General features: G+C 50.7%; 1 protein-coding gene across 2 annotated transcripts in view; it reads left to right on the top strand.

The window, feature by feature from the left end:
- Positions 1-7,810, top strand: part of ADD2 (adducin 2) — a 115,880-nt gene extending 108,070 nt beyond the window's left edge. The window contains exons 16-17 of one of the 2 annotated variants that reach the window (XM_021087396.1): positions 1,360-1,668; positions 2,118-7,810. In XM_021087396.1, the coding sequence (XP_020943055.1) occupies positions 1,360-1,667 (308 nt within the window). In that variant the 3' untranslated portion in view covers position 1,668; positions 2,118-7,810. Of the gene's footprint in view, positions 1-1,359 lie in introns of both variants that reach the window. The other variant, XM_021087397.1, reaches the window with a different exon arrangement.

A 19,522-nucleotide genomic window follows, 5' to 3' on the forward strand; every position in this document is an offset into this window, starting at 1 on the left:
AACGTGGAAACTGGGTGATGACAGGATGCGGGCCAGACAGTAGGAAGAAGTGGAGCCAGGGCCAAGGTCTTTGGTACTGAGAGAGAGACAGCCCTCAGGAGCGTGCGCAGAGGACTTTGGCTCAGTCAGATGGGTACACTAGCCCATTACACCTGGCCCCAAATTGACCCCCCTCTGTCCCATCCTCCACATAACCAGACATTTCTCTAATCTTCACCCCGTCTAGAACCGGGCCTTTTCCCAAGACGTCCATCTGCCCCACTCCTGGGAGTGACAGTGGTCGCACCTTCCTCAGTCCCCATGCCCCCTCCTTCCTGGACCTGACGCCCTCACACTCACCCGCAAGCACCCTCACATGCACCCCTCCCTAAGCTCGGACATCGGGAGATCAAGGTCTGCCCACGTCTATGCCTTTACTCAGTTTTCCTGCCTGTAAAACGGGAGGCGCTCCGTGACCATTACATCCCTTTCTACCTTCCACCGTCTCTGGTTTTATGGGGTTCCCTGGTGGTGCCGCAGGGTAAGAATCCAGCACTGTCACTCTTGTTTCTCTGCTCCCTGCTGTGATGCAGGTTCAGTCCCTGGTCCGGGAATGTCCGCATGCCACGGGCATGGCCAAAAAAATTAAAAAGAGATTCAGAGTTGACAGTTTTATGATCCCTCCTTCCTCCAACCAGGCATTTCAGTCTTGAGCGGAAGCCGGCTGGGGCGGGCAGGGGGGTGAGGATGGGAAGCGAGAGGGGGCGGCTGGGGGGGATTCGGTCCTAGCCCTGAACAAGGTGGCAATCTGACAGCTCCCCTGCTGCCGGCATGGGCCAGCCGGGCCTCTTCCCCTTTGGAAATGCAGCGTCCGTGCCGTCCTCCCTTTGCCCACCCCTCACTGCCTGCTGGGAAAATGCTTTCCATTCTTTCCAAAGTTCCTCACGGGTATAGGAAAGGCAGTGGTATGCACACGTGTCATTGCCGTGTGGTTACTGGTGAAACTGAACCAATTGCAGTTCTCAGTCACCTCCCCCAAATTGTACTTGGCCCTGCCCTCCCTTCCCGCAGCCCCTCTGCAGCCTGCATCTCATCCCTCTTTCCATCCCCTAGGACAGCGCTCAACCAGGGCCCTCACTGGGTCGCCACCATGTTGGGACATCATCTCATTTGTAGACAAGAGCCCGGTGTTCCTGGCCTGCCCCGGGCCTGATTGGGGGAGACCCCTGCCCACCCCCTTCCCCTGATAGGGTCAGCCCACCCCTTCCCATCCCTCTAGACTTACTTTAGAGAATTGCCTAGAAAGGGTTCTGTGAGCCCCGGGTGGAAGCGCTTGCCCTAAGGAAATCTTACGGGTCACGTCTTTGGATCTTTTTCTAGAAGAGGCTCAGAAGACGGAACCAAGCAAACCCACCACAGAGCCTGAGACGACCCAGCCAGAGGGTGTGGTGGTGAACGGCAGGGAGGACGAGCCGACGGCAGAGGAAATCCTCAGCAAAGGCCTGAGCCAGATGACCACGCACGCCGACACGGATGTGGACACCTCGAAGGACAAAACCGAGTCAGTCACCAGTGGCCCCATGTCCCCGGAGGGCTCTCCTTCCAAGTCCCCATCCAAGAAGAAGAAGAAGTTCCGAACCCCATCCTTCCTGAAGAAGAGCAAAAAGAAGGAGAAGGTGGAGTCCTGAGGTGGGGCTCCCATTTGCACCCCTGCTCCCTCACCTTCTCCCACCTCTGTCTCGGAAGCACGGGGCCCAGGATCACACTCCGAGGGGAAGCTTAGAGATTGCACGACCACCCCCCCACTTCATTTTCCAATCGCCCCACAGAAATCAGGTGACTTTCCCAAGGTCACCCAGCGAGTTTGTGGCAGAGCCTGCACTAGAATCCGGGTCTTCAGGCTCCCAGTGCTCCAGTGCTCTTTCCACTACACAACACTGCCTAGTTGGGGCCGCCTTTGCGAGAAGGCTGCCCCTGATCTGAGCCCAAAGCAAGGGGCCAAAGGCGGCCATGAGCTCTCACAAGTTCAGACCAAAATCAGACAGGTCGAGGCTTCCCGGAGCCTTTTCCTTGCAGGAACCCAATCTTCTGCCGCTGGAGCCATGGCTATATTTGGAAATCTCTCTTCTCCTTTCCAGAGGGTAACTGCCCTGCTGCTCACAGTGACCAGACAGATGGATCCGTCCCTCCCCCAGAAGTTAATCTTTGTTCCCAAGGGCTGATGGCTTAGCTTGTGCTTCCCCATCCACTAACCCCGAGCTTTCTTCATGGAACCCCTGGAATGACGGCTGGAAGCCTTTGAAGAGTGGGTAGGCGTAAGGGTGAACCAGGTCAGCCGCCGAGGGCAGGAAGGGGGGATGATTTCATCAGTATAAGAAGCCAGGAACTTGACCCATTTGAAGTGCATCTCAGGCACTTCAAAACTAAAACCAAATTTAGCTTAGAAAAACATGGTCTCGTGCTCGGGGCCGAAATTTGGGCAAATTCCCATTCTCTGTTGGCTTTGGGTTGTATGAGAAGGAGCAGGGCCGTGCGGGATACGCTCTGCCTTTCTAGCGTAACCTGAGCAATGTGCTCTCCTGTCAGTCGCCCTCCGGTCCAGAGTCAGGGGTCCCCTGACCTCCCCTCCAACCTAGAAGCCCTGGCTCACAGACCAGAACTGACCTCGTACCCTAGGCCCCTTGACCTTGGCTCCTCTGGGTTTTGACTCAGTCCCTCTGGGTCTAGCAGGGAAATAAGAGGTGAGCCCTTCAGGATTAATCCTCTTGGACCAGCCATCATAGGAATGTCCCCAGCCCTGCCCCTATCTGGCCATCCTGGGGCCTGGAGGAGCCACAGCTGCTGTTTTAAACGCCAGCACTCCCTTTTCATCCTCTCCGCTGGGGCACTGGTTCGTGGTCGGCTTCCAAAAATATAGACAATCCACTCTCTTTAAAGCACAGTGTCTTCAAAGAATATTTTCCCTTTCTGTCCTGATTATTGTAAATGTATTTTTGAAAATTGTTAATCACAGTTTTCCATTTTTGAGCACTTCACACACACACACACACACACACAGCACTGTGCAGGCTTCACATCCATTTTATCCTTTAACCCACTCTATAATCCTGTGATGTGGGTCAGATTATTCCCATTTTATGGGTCAGGAAACTGAGCCCCATCCCAAAAAGGATAATTGACTTGTTCCAATGACTTGGCTAGAAAGATCCAGAGCCTGGATTTGAACCCAAGCCCATCAGAGTCCAGAGCCTTTGCTTTTAACAGCTATGATGATCAGCAAACTTTAACCGCCATGGTGGTGGTTTTAGTCCAGAGCCTGTGTCTGTGCCTGGTCTCTACTTCACTTGAAGTGAAGGTAGGAAACCCCTCATCAATGCATTTAGTCCTGGTGAATGTGGGTCATTGGTGAAGGGGCAGTGTGGACCTCTGACACAGGAGAGGCCAGAACCTTCTGGTTGGAGCAGGAAACAACATCCACAGTTGGGCTATTCCTGGAGAAGGAAGGAAACTGACACATGACTAAGGAAAACCCAGTAAGTGGTCAGTGTCCCTAAGACAAATTCCTCTCTGCTCCCCAGGCCCCTCTCTCTGTCCCACTTTGACCAAGTCAAGTCTTGTGATGGCCCACCCAACGGTCAGGGCACCGATGCCTCAGAAAAGTCTGGATATGGGAAATGCCTTTCAAAGCCAATCCTTTGATGCCTTTAAAAAAATAGATTGCACATTAATCATTCATCCCAAGAGTTCTCAAGCGCCCACTAAGCATCAGGCATTATGCTGACATTCAAAGAAAACAGTCATCAGACCAGAACGATCAACAGCAGGCAATGTTCAGAGGAGGGCAGAGGATGCAGCTTCTGGTGTCTTTGAGCGGTTGTAGCTCAGAGATGACGTCGACTGACCCTTCACTTTCAGCAGGTTCTCTTTATTCCCTTTGTGACAGGGAGGTCTCATTTAGGTGAGTGTGCCGGAGCCTGGCAGGAGTTTGTGCCACCCCCGCCTCCATCCATCTCTTCTTCCCTCAGGCATTCCAAAGCCACACAGGAGCTTGGGTCGTGGGCCGGGCCCCAGGGCAGGACACCGTCCCCTCCCGGAGGGAGTTCCTAAGTCTAGGAGGCATGTAGACTAGTTACAAAAAGGTCCAGGGCACAGAGGTGGCAGGAAGAAGCTGCCATTCACTTGTCTTCTGGGCCAGGGAAACCTTCCTGAAAGGAGTGATGGTTGATTTAGGTTTTCAAAACAAAGAGGAATTGTCCAGGAGGACAGGAGGTTGAAAGGGACCTCAGTGATGAAGGAAGAGCAGGTGCAAAGGCACAGGAGCGTGAAAGAAGCAGGAAACGCTGTGACCCGCCCACTGAGTAATTCAGTGCAGTCCAGACAGACAGTGTGATGCAGGCTGGACGTCCTTTCCCGGGTGGGCAGGGTGGAGCCTAAAGAAACGTGCAGCAGGTGTGGAGGATCTGGACTTTGTCATGGTTTGGAGCTGCTGGGTGCTTGTGATCAGCGTAGATGATCAGCTTGCATTTTTAAGAAACCCCTTCGGTGGTCGAGCAGAGAATGGAGTGGAGAAGACGGCGCCAGCGGCACGGGGTCTCCGTGGAGCCTTTGGGAAACCTCAGCATTGACTCAGGCTGGGGGCCTGCTGAACGCTGCATCTTCCTTTACAGCAAGGAGAGTGCATGGAATTCATTCCTACACACTTCTTTGCATAAGGCCTCTCACGAGAGCCCTGCAACCGGGACAGGGAACTGGTCAAAGAGCTAACGTTTAGTGCAGTTTCTGGTTCTATTTGCCTTGCTGGACAGTTGCCGGGAGAACGATTGAGTCCTCTGGCCCCTGTCCTCCCCTCATATGTGTAGGAGGTGACACACGTGGCTCCAGGCAGGAAGCTGCAAGCTAAGGGCTGTTGGAGCTGATGCGCTATCCAAACAAGACCACAGGCCCTTAGGTGAGAAGAAGGGACTTTTCTTTGGCTCTAAATAAAAGTTGGCTGGATACTTTGGCCGGTATCTTTCTGGAGAAAAATGTATACATGGAACACCCAGAACTGTTAGAGAGTAAGATGGGTTCTAGTAAAGCTTGGATGTGCCACAGAAAAGGGATGAGAAACTGTGAACAAATGTGCTGTTTTGTGGATGCTGGACTGCGGAGCGGAGAGATTTCTGAGCCTGTTTCCCTGGGAAGATGGGCAGGAGAAATGGTTACAGAGACACAAGCTTGGCTCCAGTGACTCTGAGCACCAGTGACCGGCACCCAGCAGCAACGTGTGAGGACCAGCCATGCAACCTGTCCTCAGACTTTGCTAAAAGTGCTGCCAAGAGGCAACCCCCTCACCCCAAGCCCAGATCTGGGCTCCATAAGAGCCTCCTGGCCTGCAGGTGACTCAAGTCACTGTCCCACTTCGGCCAGGTTATAGCTGAAAATAACCTCCCTCAACACTCTTGTAATGAAAATGGGGTTTCCTCTGCAGACAGGTAATTCTTTTTAAAGGACTAGGAGGGGTTTGGATGAGAAGCTTGGTCCAGTAAGAGCCCCACTGGAAAGTATCACCCTTATACGACTGACCGTGTACCCTGAGCCATGCATCTGGCTCCCTGTCTAGCAGTCACCCACTCCTGAAAGTCGCAAGACAGGCATGCAGATGTCATTCCGCTACTGCCCTCATCAGCGCGGGGAGAAGTGCTAGGAGGCCACTTCTCTGGTTTCTGTGGATTTGCCAGAACCATTTGCCCAACAGCGCAATTCACTTCCAGAAGCCGTAAGGATGAAGAGGAAGCCTACCCTCGAATTCTGTGCCATCTGTTGCACGAGTGTGGACTTTGAGGTCTAGTTCCAGGCAGGAGCATTCTGTTTTTTGACTGCTGAACAAATGAGAAAACACACAGCCCTTCTCCAGGGCACCACTGTGACCTGGAAGCAGCCCTCCAGGTGGCTGGCACGTTGCAGTGGCCTCTCTGAGTGCAGGAAACAGGGCTTTGTACACCTGCTCTCCCACATGAGCCCAAGCCAGCTTTCCAAGACAATCCCATTCAGAGCCTGAGAAGAAATGACAGAGGGGCTAGACCATGCTCTCCATCCCCGCTCCCCACACTTCACAACCAATGACACATCATATCGTCACTGCTCCACATCTGTTCTGAAAGGGATACTTTAAAAAGTCAGAGACCTCAACTGATGATATATGCTCATGGATATTGATCCGTGCCTGATTCTGCTGGTGCCACAGGATGAAAACGCTTACACAGATCACAGTAGAGCAATAGTCTCTAAATGCCCTGTCTGAGCAGCCTACCCACTTGGATGTTGGAGTACTTTTTGCCAGAACTAAGATGCACCCGTAGAGCCTTGTCACCGACACACACACTCTTCGATCTCCTACGGTGGGAAGCCACCTCCCCCAGACCCTGTGGGGACATCTGGCAGTATGCCCCTCTTGAGTGGAGAGAGCAAGCACCATTCGTCATTGTTATATAAGACAAGCTTCTCTTTTTAGGAACAATTCGGAAGACTCTCCAGTTGGGGGTTTTCTTAAAAATGCAGAAGTAATGGTTTGCATTGGTTTGTAATTAGGAAGTACAAGGTTTTGCTAAATGGATATTTGGTGCCCTTTGCCTTTGAGATTGCCCCTCAAAATTGGGTCATCGCTTTGAGAAATTGGGGTCTGAAGATGGAGCAGTCACCACTGCTGATAAGAGGAGAGGCTTGGGTGTCGCTGGAGTCAGAGGCTGGCTGCGGCAAAGTACCAGTAGTTCTCCCAGTGTAGACAGCCCCTGACTTTCCTCACCCACTGTTTCCAGGCAGCCGGACGAGGCCAGCTATAATGTGGCAAACCCGTCTCTCTAAGTAGTGTGTGGAAGACATGTCAAGGGCTTAAGTGAGTGGTAGGCTAGTCCAGAAAAAAACCCTAAGCTCTTTTTCCCTCCAGCAAGTCATTGTGTATCATTTTTAGAAGCTTTAAGACCAGATCTTGTCTTTTAAAGTCAATCAGAAAAAGGAAGACAGTTGGACCAAAGCCAGAGGGGCCACATTTAAAGACATCAAAAGCCTCATAAAATGGGAATATACATGAGGGAACCCCATGCCCACATTTCACCTCCGCCCCATGCCTCTCGGTCCTGCTTTGTGGGTGCGTGATGGGCTCCACGGGCTGCCCTACTTTATATTCCTGGGCTCTGCACCCCCAAGTCCCACCTCCTTGCCCAGGAAGAGGCGGGGTGGAGAGAAGGGATACTCTGGAGGCTGGCTCACCTGGCCGGGGGCGTGGGGGTCTACGCAGGGTGCAGTGATCTCCGATGCTGTGGATGGTTTTGGTGAAATGTCCGTGTCTGACAATCGTCTTCCCTTGTACATACATGGTCTGTGTTTAGCTTTTCCTAGTACTGTGAACTTTCCCATAGGGGTTCCATGTAAATACTCTTTCTGCTCCTGAAATGCCAGCCCCCGGATCATGCATTTGCCCCACAAATGGTTTTGCCTTTCTCTATGCTAACACTTTTGGAGCCACTGATGTGCAGATTGATTAGTTTCTTGGGCTTTTATTTTGCAATTTTATATATATATATATACACACACGCACATATATATAATATATATATATATATATTTATGGGTTGGTTTTGTACAGTTTTCTGTTTGAATCTCTGAGCACCAAAGCTGCCCTTGGATTTTCAGGAGAACTTTCCAAAGCCACTTCCTGAGTAACACCCCACCCCCCAACCCCGCTTTGGTGTCTGTGGTGCCGGGTGCTGCCTCTGCCCGTGGACTCTGTCTGTATGTGCTGTTATCTCCGGCAGATATCACCCCAGTAAATCTACCGTGCTTGGCTTCCTGGTGTGTGACCCGTCTCTGTTGGCTCCCAGGGGACCAGAAGCCAGAGAGGGGCTCTGGGTGTGGAAACACCTGACCATACAAGGAAGTTTTCTTCTGGAAACCTCGAGTGTGGCAAGCCAGCTGTAGAAATGCTTGAGTTCTGACTGGGGCGGGAGGTAATAAAACGCCACCATCCTCTGAGAAGGGAAAGTCTGCATGGATTCGCAAACAGCTCTTGGAGGAAGGTCAGGTCAGATGGGGTGGGCTGGGGAGGGGCTGCAGAAACAGATATGTGGGGGCTTCCCCCCAGAGAAGCAGCGGGAGCAGCTTCACAGGCTGTGATGGAAAGAGGTGACAGGTCAGACGCACAGGGCTGGGAGAGCTAGGATGTCACCCCCAAGGGCCAAAGGGAAGCAGAGATACTGGGAAAGAAAGAAGAAAAACCAGAAAGAGCCATTTGGCCCCTCCCAGCCCCTCTTTACTCAAATAAGGAGCCTGGTGTTTGTTGGGGTCCATCCACATCGGTCAGGCACTAAGAGCCTTAAAGCACTTCATTTAATCCCCATAAAACCAAGAGGCTGATCCTATTATTATTGTGACCAATTTTACAGATGAGGAAATAGGCTCAGAAATAAGGAAATTGGGAAGTTCTCATTGTGCCTCTGCAGTAACGAGCCCGATTAGTATCCATGAGGATGCGGGTTCCATCCCTGGCCTCACTCAGTGGGTTAAGGATCCAGCGTTGCTGTGAGCTGTGGTGTAGGTCACAGACGTGGCTTGGATCCAGCACTGCTGTGGCCGTGGTGTAGGCTGGCAGCTGCAGCTCCAATTTGACCCCTAGCCTGGGAACTTCCACATGCCGCACCTGTGGCCCTAAAAAGAAAAAGAAAAAAGAAAAAAAAAAATAAGGAAATTGCCATGAGCCCCAGGTTAATATGTGATGAAGCCCAATTCAAACCGAGGTCTTCTAGGTTACCAAGTCCTTCCTGCTCCTACCACTGCCCTGTGTCCTGAGCAGAGAAAGCTCCACAAAAGCAGACTCCTCCTTCTCTCCCAGGCCCACTGCTCCCCTGGGGACCTGTTCCCCTAATGCAGCCTCTTCCTGCATTCAAGTGCCCCGAGGTCCCCACAGGCTACCCCCAGGAGCCAGGCTCTCCCCTGCCCCAAAGCCACCAAGGAGACCACCTGTAAGCAACACGATGTCCCAGCTCTGTCATCTCACAGCTGTGCGCACTGATCAGGCCGGGGGCGGCGCGGGGAGGGGGCGGGGGTTGCCGTCCATGGTCGGTGTGCGGACACCCCTTTATCAGGCTTGTTGCAGCTGAAGGTGCTGATGCAAACCCACAGGTTGAACAACTCCTAAATTTCCATTGCGGAGGAGAGGGATCCAAACACGGAGTAGAGCGCCCTCTACCGGCCAGAAACGCCCTCTACCTTCTACTTCGCAGAAAGGAGGCTTTAGGGCCAACCATCCGCACGTGAAAGGAGAGCCGGCCTGAAGAGGAAGGGGAAGCGACCCTCAGTGGAGCCAGCTAGGTGGTAGCAGCGAGGGACAGTGAGGACACTGGGGAAATGTGGGCGGTGGGGTGCAAGCTTTGCCAGGTGCAGGGTTCACACAGCTGGACCCCTCTTTGCAAGAGCTAAGTAGCAAGGCGGGGCGCGGCGGGGCATCCCTCAGCAACAGAATCCTGACAAGTGTCCATGTGCCCTGAGCCCCACTAGTGCCGGCTACCCTAATGCACAGGAAAAAGGAAATTTTCAGCCAAGTTATTGGGGATTGCACTGCAGCCACACAGATAACCAGATCTCAAATCTGACAAAACGTAACCCTTAGAAACAGAAATCTTTCCTTTTCTCTTCCTTTGGACACATCTGTGACAAGAACCATCTTTAATCTGATAGAGATCTTACTCTTTCAGGAATAAGCATGGAGAAAAATAGTGTGACAATGCTTTGGTAACTCAAAAGCTGGAGCCTACCTGAGGCATGCTCCTCAAGAAACTGAGTTACTGCAAAAAGCAGGAGGAAGGTTAAGAAAACTCTCTTAATATCCATTTATCAGAAAAGACCAGCTAGTCATGAAAAGGGAGCATTTTAAATCAAGACAAAAAAATTTGATGATGAAAACAATGCCATATTTTAGGAGTTCCTAATTCTTAACTCACTGTGGCATGGTGGGTTAAGAATCTGACTGCAGTGGCTGGGATTCCTGGAGGCTTGGGTTCATCCCTGCCCTAGCACAGTGCGTTAAAGGATCCAGGATATGTTGCAGTGGAGGCTCAGATTCAATCCCTGGCCCGGGAACTTCCATATGCCACGGGTGCAGCCATAAAAAAAAAAAAAATGCTACATTTTATTTATTTTTGTCTTTTGCCATTTCTTGGGCCGCTCCCGAGGCATATGGAGGTTCCCAGGCTAAGGGTCTAATCAGAGCTGTAGCCGCTGGCCTACGCCAGAGCCACAGCAACGTGGGATCCGAGTCGCGTCTGCGACCTACACCACAGCTCACGGCAACACTGGATCCTTAACCCACTGAGCAAGGGCAGGGATCGAACCCGCACCTCATGGTTCCTAGTCGGATTCGTTAACCACTGAGCCACAACGGGAACTCCAAATGTACATTTTAAAACGAGGCATAGGCAGTCAAGAGCAGGTTGAATATTGCTGATGAATGAGGAGAGCATATATCTTTATGCTTTAGACATATGGTTTAGACAGGTAAGGATCCCAAGTCCACCAACTTGAAATGATTAGCCAATCATGTTTAGTTGGTTGGGAAATCCGTACCAGTGAATAACTCAAGAATGGGAAAGACATGGGACTAAAAAAGGGCCATGTGCAGTTAAATCAAATACCTTTATACCCAAGTCTAGATTTTCACTGTTAATTAGCAAACTGAAAGCAATTGTTTAAAAAGTAGTTATTGGAACACACACACAACAGAGAGGTAAAATATGCTAAATTTATCATTATTGATGAGAGGGATCTAATAGAGTATTTCATTTTTAAGACTGTTTTAGAATACTGGTTCACTTAATATAAAGTAATGAACTTGAAATGATTTATAAAAAATTAGAGATAATCTTCATTAAAATGAAATATGGTTTCCAAGTCTTTGAAGAGAAAAAGAACTAAAAATATTAAGAAGGCAGCTAAGATGGAGTAACAGAGACTATATCGACCATCCTGCTTAAAATGACCAAAAGTGGATTAAATATATGAAACAATAATTTTTAAGACACTTGAAAACCGTCATCCATTAGAACACAAAAAATCTTCTTTGCCTTGTCACCTGCCCAAGGATGCAGGCCTCCTACTGACACTGCCAAGGATGTCCACCAGGGGGAAGCATTTTCTTCTCTGCTTCCAATGCGAGCTAGTCCCAAGCAATACTGTTCCATGTTTTCGGCAGACTGCCCCCAGCGGTGCTGTCATGGACCTTAGTCCCTTTTCGTCACTAGCAAGGGGATCAAGAATCATCAGTGAGCCTCCTTACTCACCCAAGACCTAAGAACCTATGTAATAGCTGAGAAATCCTTAATGCTTATCTAATATCCGGTACTCTCTGCCTGCCTTCCAGAGTCCCTGACTTTTGGGCAGCCGGCACGCCGGCTCAGCTCATCTGAATCTGTTCTCCTGCCCAAGAGGCCCCGCACAATAGTGAGCAGAGATCCAGAGCTCTGGAGCCACACTGCTCGGACTGAATCCTGGCCCTAGGCTCCTGACCTCTGTGCCCTTGGGAGAGTCACTTAACATCTCTAGGCTACAGTTTCCTCATCTGTAAAATGAAGAAATAATACAGAAGGAAACAAACAAACAAACGTGGAATTTGGGGAGGAGCTAATTTTTGTTGATTTAAGATTATTTTAATTTTGAATTATACAGTGAGGGACACCATAAAATTTTCACTACTTCGGACTTCTAAAGGACAGCTTCTACTCTTCTTAAAACTAATGCATGGATGTACACATGAACACACAGGCAGACACCCGCCCCCTCCACACATACCCCCCCACACAAACACACACAACCACACACATCCACAGACACACGTATACACAGTCACACCCATATACCCCCCATACATATAAGCATACACACAACCACACACATTTATAAACACACGCAGTTACATCCATACACCCTACACACATATAAACATACACACAACCACCTACATCCAGAGACACACGCACATACATACTTACACATCTTTGGCATCATTCTAAATCAGCTTAAAATTGATGATCTCAGCCTCCATTTTTTCATCAGTTCGGGAAGATCCTGATTCCAGAGAGTGCTGCAGGAGCCCCCTCCTCCCTAAAGTGGTCTTCGCCTTCTCTAAGGCAAAGCAGGGTCAACAAGGACCCTGACCAATGCAACTGCTCTGGACCTTTGGGAGTGCAGGGCCAGAGTATACCCGGGGGCCCACATCCTATATAGCGAAACACTTTAAATAACTTCTAGGAGTTCCCGTCGTGGCACAGTGGTTAACAAATCCTACTAGGAAGCATGAGGTTGCGGGTTCGATCCCTGGCCTTGCTCAGTGGGTTAAAGATCCAGCGTTGCCATGAGCTGTGGTGTAGGGTTGCAGACTTGGCTCAGATCCTGCGTGGCTGTGGCTGTGGTGTAGGCTGGCGGCTACAGCTCCGATTCGACCCTAGCCTGGGAACCTCCATATGCCGCGGGAGTAGCCCAAGAAATTGCAAAAAGACAAAAAAAAAAAAAAAAAAAAAAAAAAACAAAAACAAAACTTCTAAACTCCTGCCTTGACAAATACGCATTAGTGAATAGGACAGAAGGCCAGGTTCAAATTTAGACTTCCCAGGCTCACTGGAGTCCTGTAGGGAAAAACTATTCCCCACTCTCTAACCACCTGCCTGAGCCTGTCTTCCTTTACTTCCCAATGCTGGGTCCATCCCATGCCACAGGTGGCCTTGGGTGCACACGTGGGGACCCCAAGAACCCAACCAGGCTCTGTCCATACCCTGCATGCAAACAGCTGCCTTTGGCCACCCTGCGAGTCCTTGGGAATATGAACTCTAGGAAGAAACTGTGCAGACACCAGAAGCAGGTCAGGGGCTGCTGGAGCAGGGGGTTCTAGGGTCCTGGACTTCCAGGGCATCAGGTAGCACCAATGGGCGTGTTCCCTTGGCCCTGTGGACTCCACCCCGTGGGGGTGTGGCCAGAGAGAAGTGTCTGCGCAGGACCCAGGGCAGTGGCCCTCTAGTTGGAGTCTAAGGGATGATGGAGGATAATGTGAGAAAAAGAATGTGTATGACTCGCTCACTTTGCTGTATAGCAGAAATTGACAGAACATTGCAAGTCAACTATAACACATATATATTTTTAAAAAATAGAAGTCCTAAAGCAGGAGCAGGGAAGAAGTCCTACCCTCTGCAAAGTCCCATGAAGCCTGTATCCTCATTCCCATTAATTGACAAAACAAAAGCTCCTCACAGGCTTGGGTGGGAAGTGTTTTGTTACAACCAGGGAAGACAGACACTCACCAAAGTCTGATGAGGATCCAAGAGGCCCTTTGCTTTCCTGGGGATCTAAATACCGCCTGAGTTTCTATTTTTAGCAGCGGGCAGCATGCAGAGGTTTCCGGGCCAGGAACTGAACCTGTGCCCTGTCAGCAACCTGAAACACAGCCATGAAAACACCAGATCCTTAACCCACTGAGCCACCAGGGAACTCCTGGTGTTCAAATCTTAATGGTGAGCATTTCAGTTCTCTGCCTCTCAATCTTGGCTCCTGAAGCATAATAGATGCAGGCAGGAAACCACGCTGGCCTGGCAGCTGGTTCACTGCCCATCTGGTGGACCCTTGTAGGGCCTGAACACTGCCTTTATCAGATCACCCAGGGGTGATCTGGCTCAGGATTACAGCTTCCTTTCCGCAGGTGGCATTTCGAGGTGGCTACTTCCTGGTGACTCGTAGGGAGGCACCTTCCTCTTATCCCTTAGCCATCTCCCAAACTCCGGGGCTCCTTCCATGAGGAGACTAAAGTCCTCTAATCCCAGCCTCCACGTGGTGATGCTCATGGAGTCACTACTGACAGTGGCATTTGCTGCCCTGGCCTCTAGGTCTGGGCCTGTAACCCCACTGGACTGTTAATGTCACCCAGGCCCCATGACTAAGCTTGGGGTACAGATGTGACCATGCCTCTGATTTTCTGGCCATCGATTGTTCTACATATAATCATGTGGGAAGAAAGGCCAGCCTTGCCCTCTCGAGGCCTCCCTCAGCCGCCTCTATCTAGAATTGTCCTAGCACCCAGGGGGACACCTTGCCTACAAACATGAGGAAGACACCTGGAGTGACATGAATCCACTTGTGCTGTGGATTTTTGCAAACACAGCTGTGAAAATGGATCCCACACACTCTGGCATCACTTGACTACAGCTGCCTTGAGGCTCCCACACTGGCCCAGTCCCCACAGAGGTCAAGGGCTTTCCACTGGTTCCCAAAGGCTCCACCCCAGGCCGGGGAGCTGGGTCCAGTGGAGCATCCAGCCTCTGCCCTCGCCAGTCCTAGGACCCTTGTGGGGGCACCAGCTGCACTCTGCTCAGGGGCCTTGTCCTTTCCAGCCAACAGACCCAGGCCACCAGCGCTTTAATCCCCCTAAGGTGTTTTTTTTTGTTTTTGTCTTTGTTTTTGTCTTTTGTCCCTTTAGGGCTGCACCCGCGGCATAAGAAGGGTCCCAGGCTAGGGGTCTAATGGGAGCTGTAGCCACTGGCCTATGCCACAGCCACAGCAACGCCATATCTAAACCGCATCTGTGATCTACACCACAGTTCACGGCAATGCCGGATCCCCAACAGGCAAAGACCCCCAGACTCAGTGGTAAACGAACCCGACTAGCATCCATGAGGACGGGGGTTCGACCCTGGCCTTGCTCAGTGAGTTAATGATCCTGACGTCTCTCATCAAAAGGGGACCGTCCGGCGTTGCTGTGGCTCTGGTGTAGGCCGGCGGCTACAGCTCTGATTAGATCCCTAGCCTGGGAACCTCCATGGTCCAGGGTACGGCCCCCAAAAAACAAACAAACAAATTGCCTTTGACCTTTATAACAATCAACACATTAACTTTTGAAGAAAACTTGCTTCATGTTTTCAATTCTCACTAACTACATAGAACATTCAATAGGCAGCAGGGTTTTGTGTTTTTTGTTTGTTTTCTATAGGAAGATGGACAAAAAGTTAAAAATAACATGTGTGTGCCTTTTGGCCCACTGAGTTGGTTGTGACCTGTCACCAAGTTTCAAGAAGCTCGGGCCCTTTCCAGGCTCTTTGCACTGCCCTGTGGCCTCCAGGGGGCGCCCTCGGCCACATGAATCCCAGTCCCTGCTTCAGAGCTGTCAGATCCTTCAATGACTGGGCATGCCCCATTGCCCTGAGTGTGCCACCAGCCTTCCGTGCTGGGATTCCAGGACACTATCCTGGGTCTCAACCATCCTGTGTTTGTATGCTCGCTTCCTACTCTTCACCTCGTCCTTCAAGTATGGGCTCCTATGGCCTGGCACCCAGCAGGGGGCCCCATCCTCTGCAGTATCCAGCATGGTGCCCAGGGTACCCACCGGGAGGAGGAAGAATTGAGAACACCGGGGATTTGGAGGGACTGCCTTTCCCACGGCGGGCGGCACGGCCGGCCCTGGAGCGCTCTCTTGCGGCTGGCTATTCACAGGCACTGAAGCTGTGAACTCCCGACGTCACTCATCAAAAGGGGACCATCATTAATTACAAAATCAATCACCTTTTCCGTAGCAAAAGCAGAAAAGACACTGTACAGCTGACCCTCCATTTTTTTTTCCCACCTTCAGATGTTTCTCACACCCTGGGCAAGGGTAAAAAGCAACCCACAGATTTATCTTCTTCCCACTTTGAAGATTAAGAACTGATTAAGGCTAGAGTGGTTTGACTTTCCTGGACTTGAAGGATTCAGAAGCCCGTGGGGGTTTGGAAAGAACTGAATAACATTTTATTCTAGGACATTTTATGCTGTTCCTCCCACATCATCAAGCCACTGGAAAGCTGACTAAATCTTACATAAGCCCCAGGAGCAGGGATGGACCAGAGGTGCAATAGCCTGCAGCCTGAGGTGGAAGGCAGGATGGTGGCTTGGCTGGAACTCTGGTCCCCAAACTCTTTCTTCCTTTGGGGTATTATTGGAACTTCCCCAAACTCTTCTGCATACTGATGGAATTTCTCCCTAGATTTTCTTATCAGCCTATATACCTTGGCTTTGCAGCCGGAAGGCTTACGTTCACATGCCAGCATCTCTACTTACCAGCAGTCAATTATATGCTCCAGGCCTTAGTTTTCTCATCTGCAAAATGGGCTCCATAGTAGTACCTGCCCCCTGAGGTACTGTGTGGGCTCCCTGGGATAAGGTAGACACAGTCCTCACACAATATCTGGCATCAGCAAGCACTTCGAAAGGATACTATTATTGTTGTTGTTGTTGTGCTTGTCATTATCTCCCCCCATTTTTTTTTTTTTTTTTTTTGCTTTTTAGCGCCACACCTTGGCACATGGAAGTTCCCAGGCTAGGGGTTGACTCGGAGCCACAGCTGCCTGCCTACACCACAGCTCACAGCCACACTGGATCCTTAATCCACTGAGCAAGGCCAGGGATCCAACCCGCTGAGTAAGGCCAGAGATGCAACCCGTGTCTTCATAGATACTAGTCGATTCATTTCCACTGCTCCACAATGGAACTCCTCCCCTTTTTTGTTTTTTCGGGGGGGGGGGCGGTTGGCCACATTCATGGCATCCAGAACTTCCTGGGCCAGGGATCAAATTTGAGCCACAACAGTGACAACAGTGAATCTTTAACTGCTAGGGAATTCCTGTCTCTCCCATTTTTAACATAAGACGACCAAGACTCCAGTTAAAACATTTGCCTATGAACGGCTGCATCATCAGGGCTGAAGCTGGAACCCCATCTCCTGGCTCCGATCCAGGGCTCTTTCCCGCTGAGCTGAGAGGTCCTGCCATGGTGACCACCTCCATCCAGAGGGAGGCGGCATAATTAATGCTTTCAAGAGATTCCCGAGGCCCAGATGAAAGGAACACAGGGATGTCATTACCTAGCATTTTGTCTTATCACTCTTTGAAGTTTGTTTTGGAGGAAGAACCTGACTGTTCCCTGGGTCTGGTCCACGTGGCCACGCCCCAGGCCCTGGGCTTGCCCATCATCAAGCTCACCAGCCCCTGGGCCTCTCCCTCCAGATCCCCCTCCAGCTGACAGATGTGGCTCCTGACCTGAGATCCCGCTGTCCAGATCAGCTCTGAGCAGAACTAATGGTGGGCTGCCTGGAAGCCCTCCCACCCCCACTGCCAAATTGCCTTCATTTTTTTTTTTTTCTTTGTCTTTTTAGAGCCACACCCACGGCATATGGAGGTTCCCAGGCTAGGGGTCACATCTGAGCTGTAGCTACCAGCCTACGCCACAGCCACAGCCACGCCAGATCTGAGCTGCATCTGTGACCTACACCACAACTCACAGCAACACCAGATCCTTAACTCACTGAGCGAGGCCAGGGATTGAACCCACAACCTCATGGTTCCTAGTCGGATTCATTTCTGCTGTGCCACGATGGGAACTCCTAATTTTCTTTATTATAGTTGATTTACAGTGTTCTGCCAATTTCTGCTGTACAGCAAAGGGACCCAGTCCTACATATATATATATATACATATATATATATATATATATATATATATATATACACACACACACACTTTTTCTCAGATTAGCCTCCATCGTATTCCATCCCAAGTGACTAGACATAGTTCCCCGTGCTGTACAGCAGGACAAATTGCCTTCTTCATACAAAAGGCTGTGTCCTCCTGGGCTCCTCTCTAATCACACAAAGCCTCCTGGGGGAGGGGAGACTCCTGTCACTGCACACAAAGGCGTGGGCTGCTGCTGTCAGGAGGACGGCACCACTCAGGACAGCTGAGGGGAGAAGCGGAGCCAGGAGGGGGAAGCGGAGGCCTCAAGACCAGCCTCCGCCTCCCTCACAATTACGGGGAAGGCTGAATCATAAGAGACATGAATCAGATTTATTCTCGTGGCTTTCAAAATAAACACCACAGGGCCAGCATGACCCAACAGCCCGTTCTTGTCCGCAGAGGCCTGTGGTCTCAATTTAAAAAAGCAAAGACAGCACGTCCCAGCCCCAAAGCTTGTGTCATCCTGAAAGCTTGAGCCCATCGTTCTGGCTCTTCCATGGCAGGAGAGAAACCTGTGACCCAGTTTCTTTGTCACCGTGGGCCTGGTTGGGTCATGGTGGCAATGGAGAGGACCAGGCCTTTGGATGCAGGCAAGCCCCATGGGACAGGACAAAGGCGAGCGTTCTGTGGACACCTGCTCTCTCTAACTTCCTGGTCCATAGCTGAAGCCCCAGGTGTGGGGGAGCTGAGGGATGGGGAGCAGAGGGAAGATCCTTTTTCTTAGATGGAGGCAGGCGAGTGTTTCTGTTCCAGAAGGCCCAGCTTCACGTCTGCACTTTGAGGAGGGGGTGGAAACTCAGAAGTGAGGTGGGGGGCTCGAGGAGGGGTTCTCAACTGTCTCTTCCACTGCCTGTCACTCGATTTGAACTTATCTTGATTTTCTCTTATTACATCTATTGAGCTGTCAAAGGAGTTTTGATTTTTTCTTTTCTTTTCTTTCTTTTTTTTTTTTTTTTGTCTTTCTAGGGCTGCACCCGCTGCATAAGGAGGTTCCCAGGCTAGGGGTCCAATCGGAGCTGTAGCCACCAGCCTATGACACAGCCACAGCAACACCAGATCTGAGCCACATCTGCAACCTACACCACAGGTAACGGCAATGCCAGATCCTGAACCCACTGAGCAAGGCCAGGGATAGAACCCACGTCTTCATGGATGCTAGTCAGGCTCATTAACCACTGAGCCACATCAGGAACTCCAACTCTGTGATTTCTATGGGCCACTTTGGCAATACAAACTCACCTTTAAGCAGTGATATTAAAATATTCCTAGCAGCAAGCTGGACGGGTGGACTTGATGGACTGGGGCTGGGTGGAGCCAGGCTATCCAGGGGGGCAACCTTACAACCTAGTGATAAACCTACTAGGCCAGGGATAGAAACTATGTTTTCAGGAGTTCCCTGGTGGCCTAGCATTTAAGGATCAACATTGTCACTGCTGTGGTGCAGATTTGATCCCAGGCTCCAGGAAATTCTACGTACTGTGGGCAGGGCCAAAAGAAAAAAGAAAAAGAAAAGGAAATCTGTTTTCATGCTGTTATTTATTGAACTGTGTCCCCCTGCAAAGGTATGTTCAAGTCTTCACTCTGATTACCTCCCATTATTTGGAAATAGGGTTGCTGCAGATGAAGTTATACTCCGTACTAGAGTATGGTGGGCTTTTAACCCAGTGGGATCAATGTCCTCTTAAAAGAAGATGTGATGATAAGAGGGGAGATGCCACATGCCATGTGAAGACATGAAGACACCCACACGGGGAGAAGTCGGCCACGTGAAGGTGGAGGCAGAGATTGGAGTCCAGCTGTCACAGCCAAGGAGCACCTGGCGCTCCTGAAGCTGGAAGAAGGAAGGAAGGCTCCCCCTTTAGAGCCTTTGCAGGGAGTGTGGCCATGCCCACACCTTGACTTTTGTACTTCTAGCTTCCAGAACCCCTAGAGAATAAACATCTGTTTAATGCCACCTGGTTCGTGGAACTTTGTTGCAAGAGAAAAGAATA

This window comes from Sus scrofa, chromosome 3 (genome assembly GCF_000003025.6).
Source record: "Sus scrofa isolate TJ Tabasco breed Duroc chromosome 3, Sscrofa11.1, whole genome shotgun sequence".
Classification (NCBI taxonomy): Eukaryota; Metazoa; Chordata; class Mammalia; order Artiodactyla; family Suidae; genus Sus; species Sus scrofa.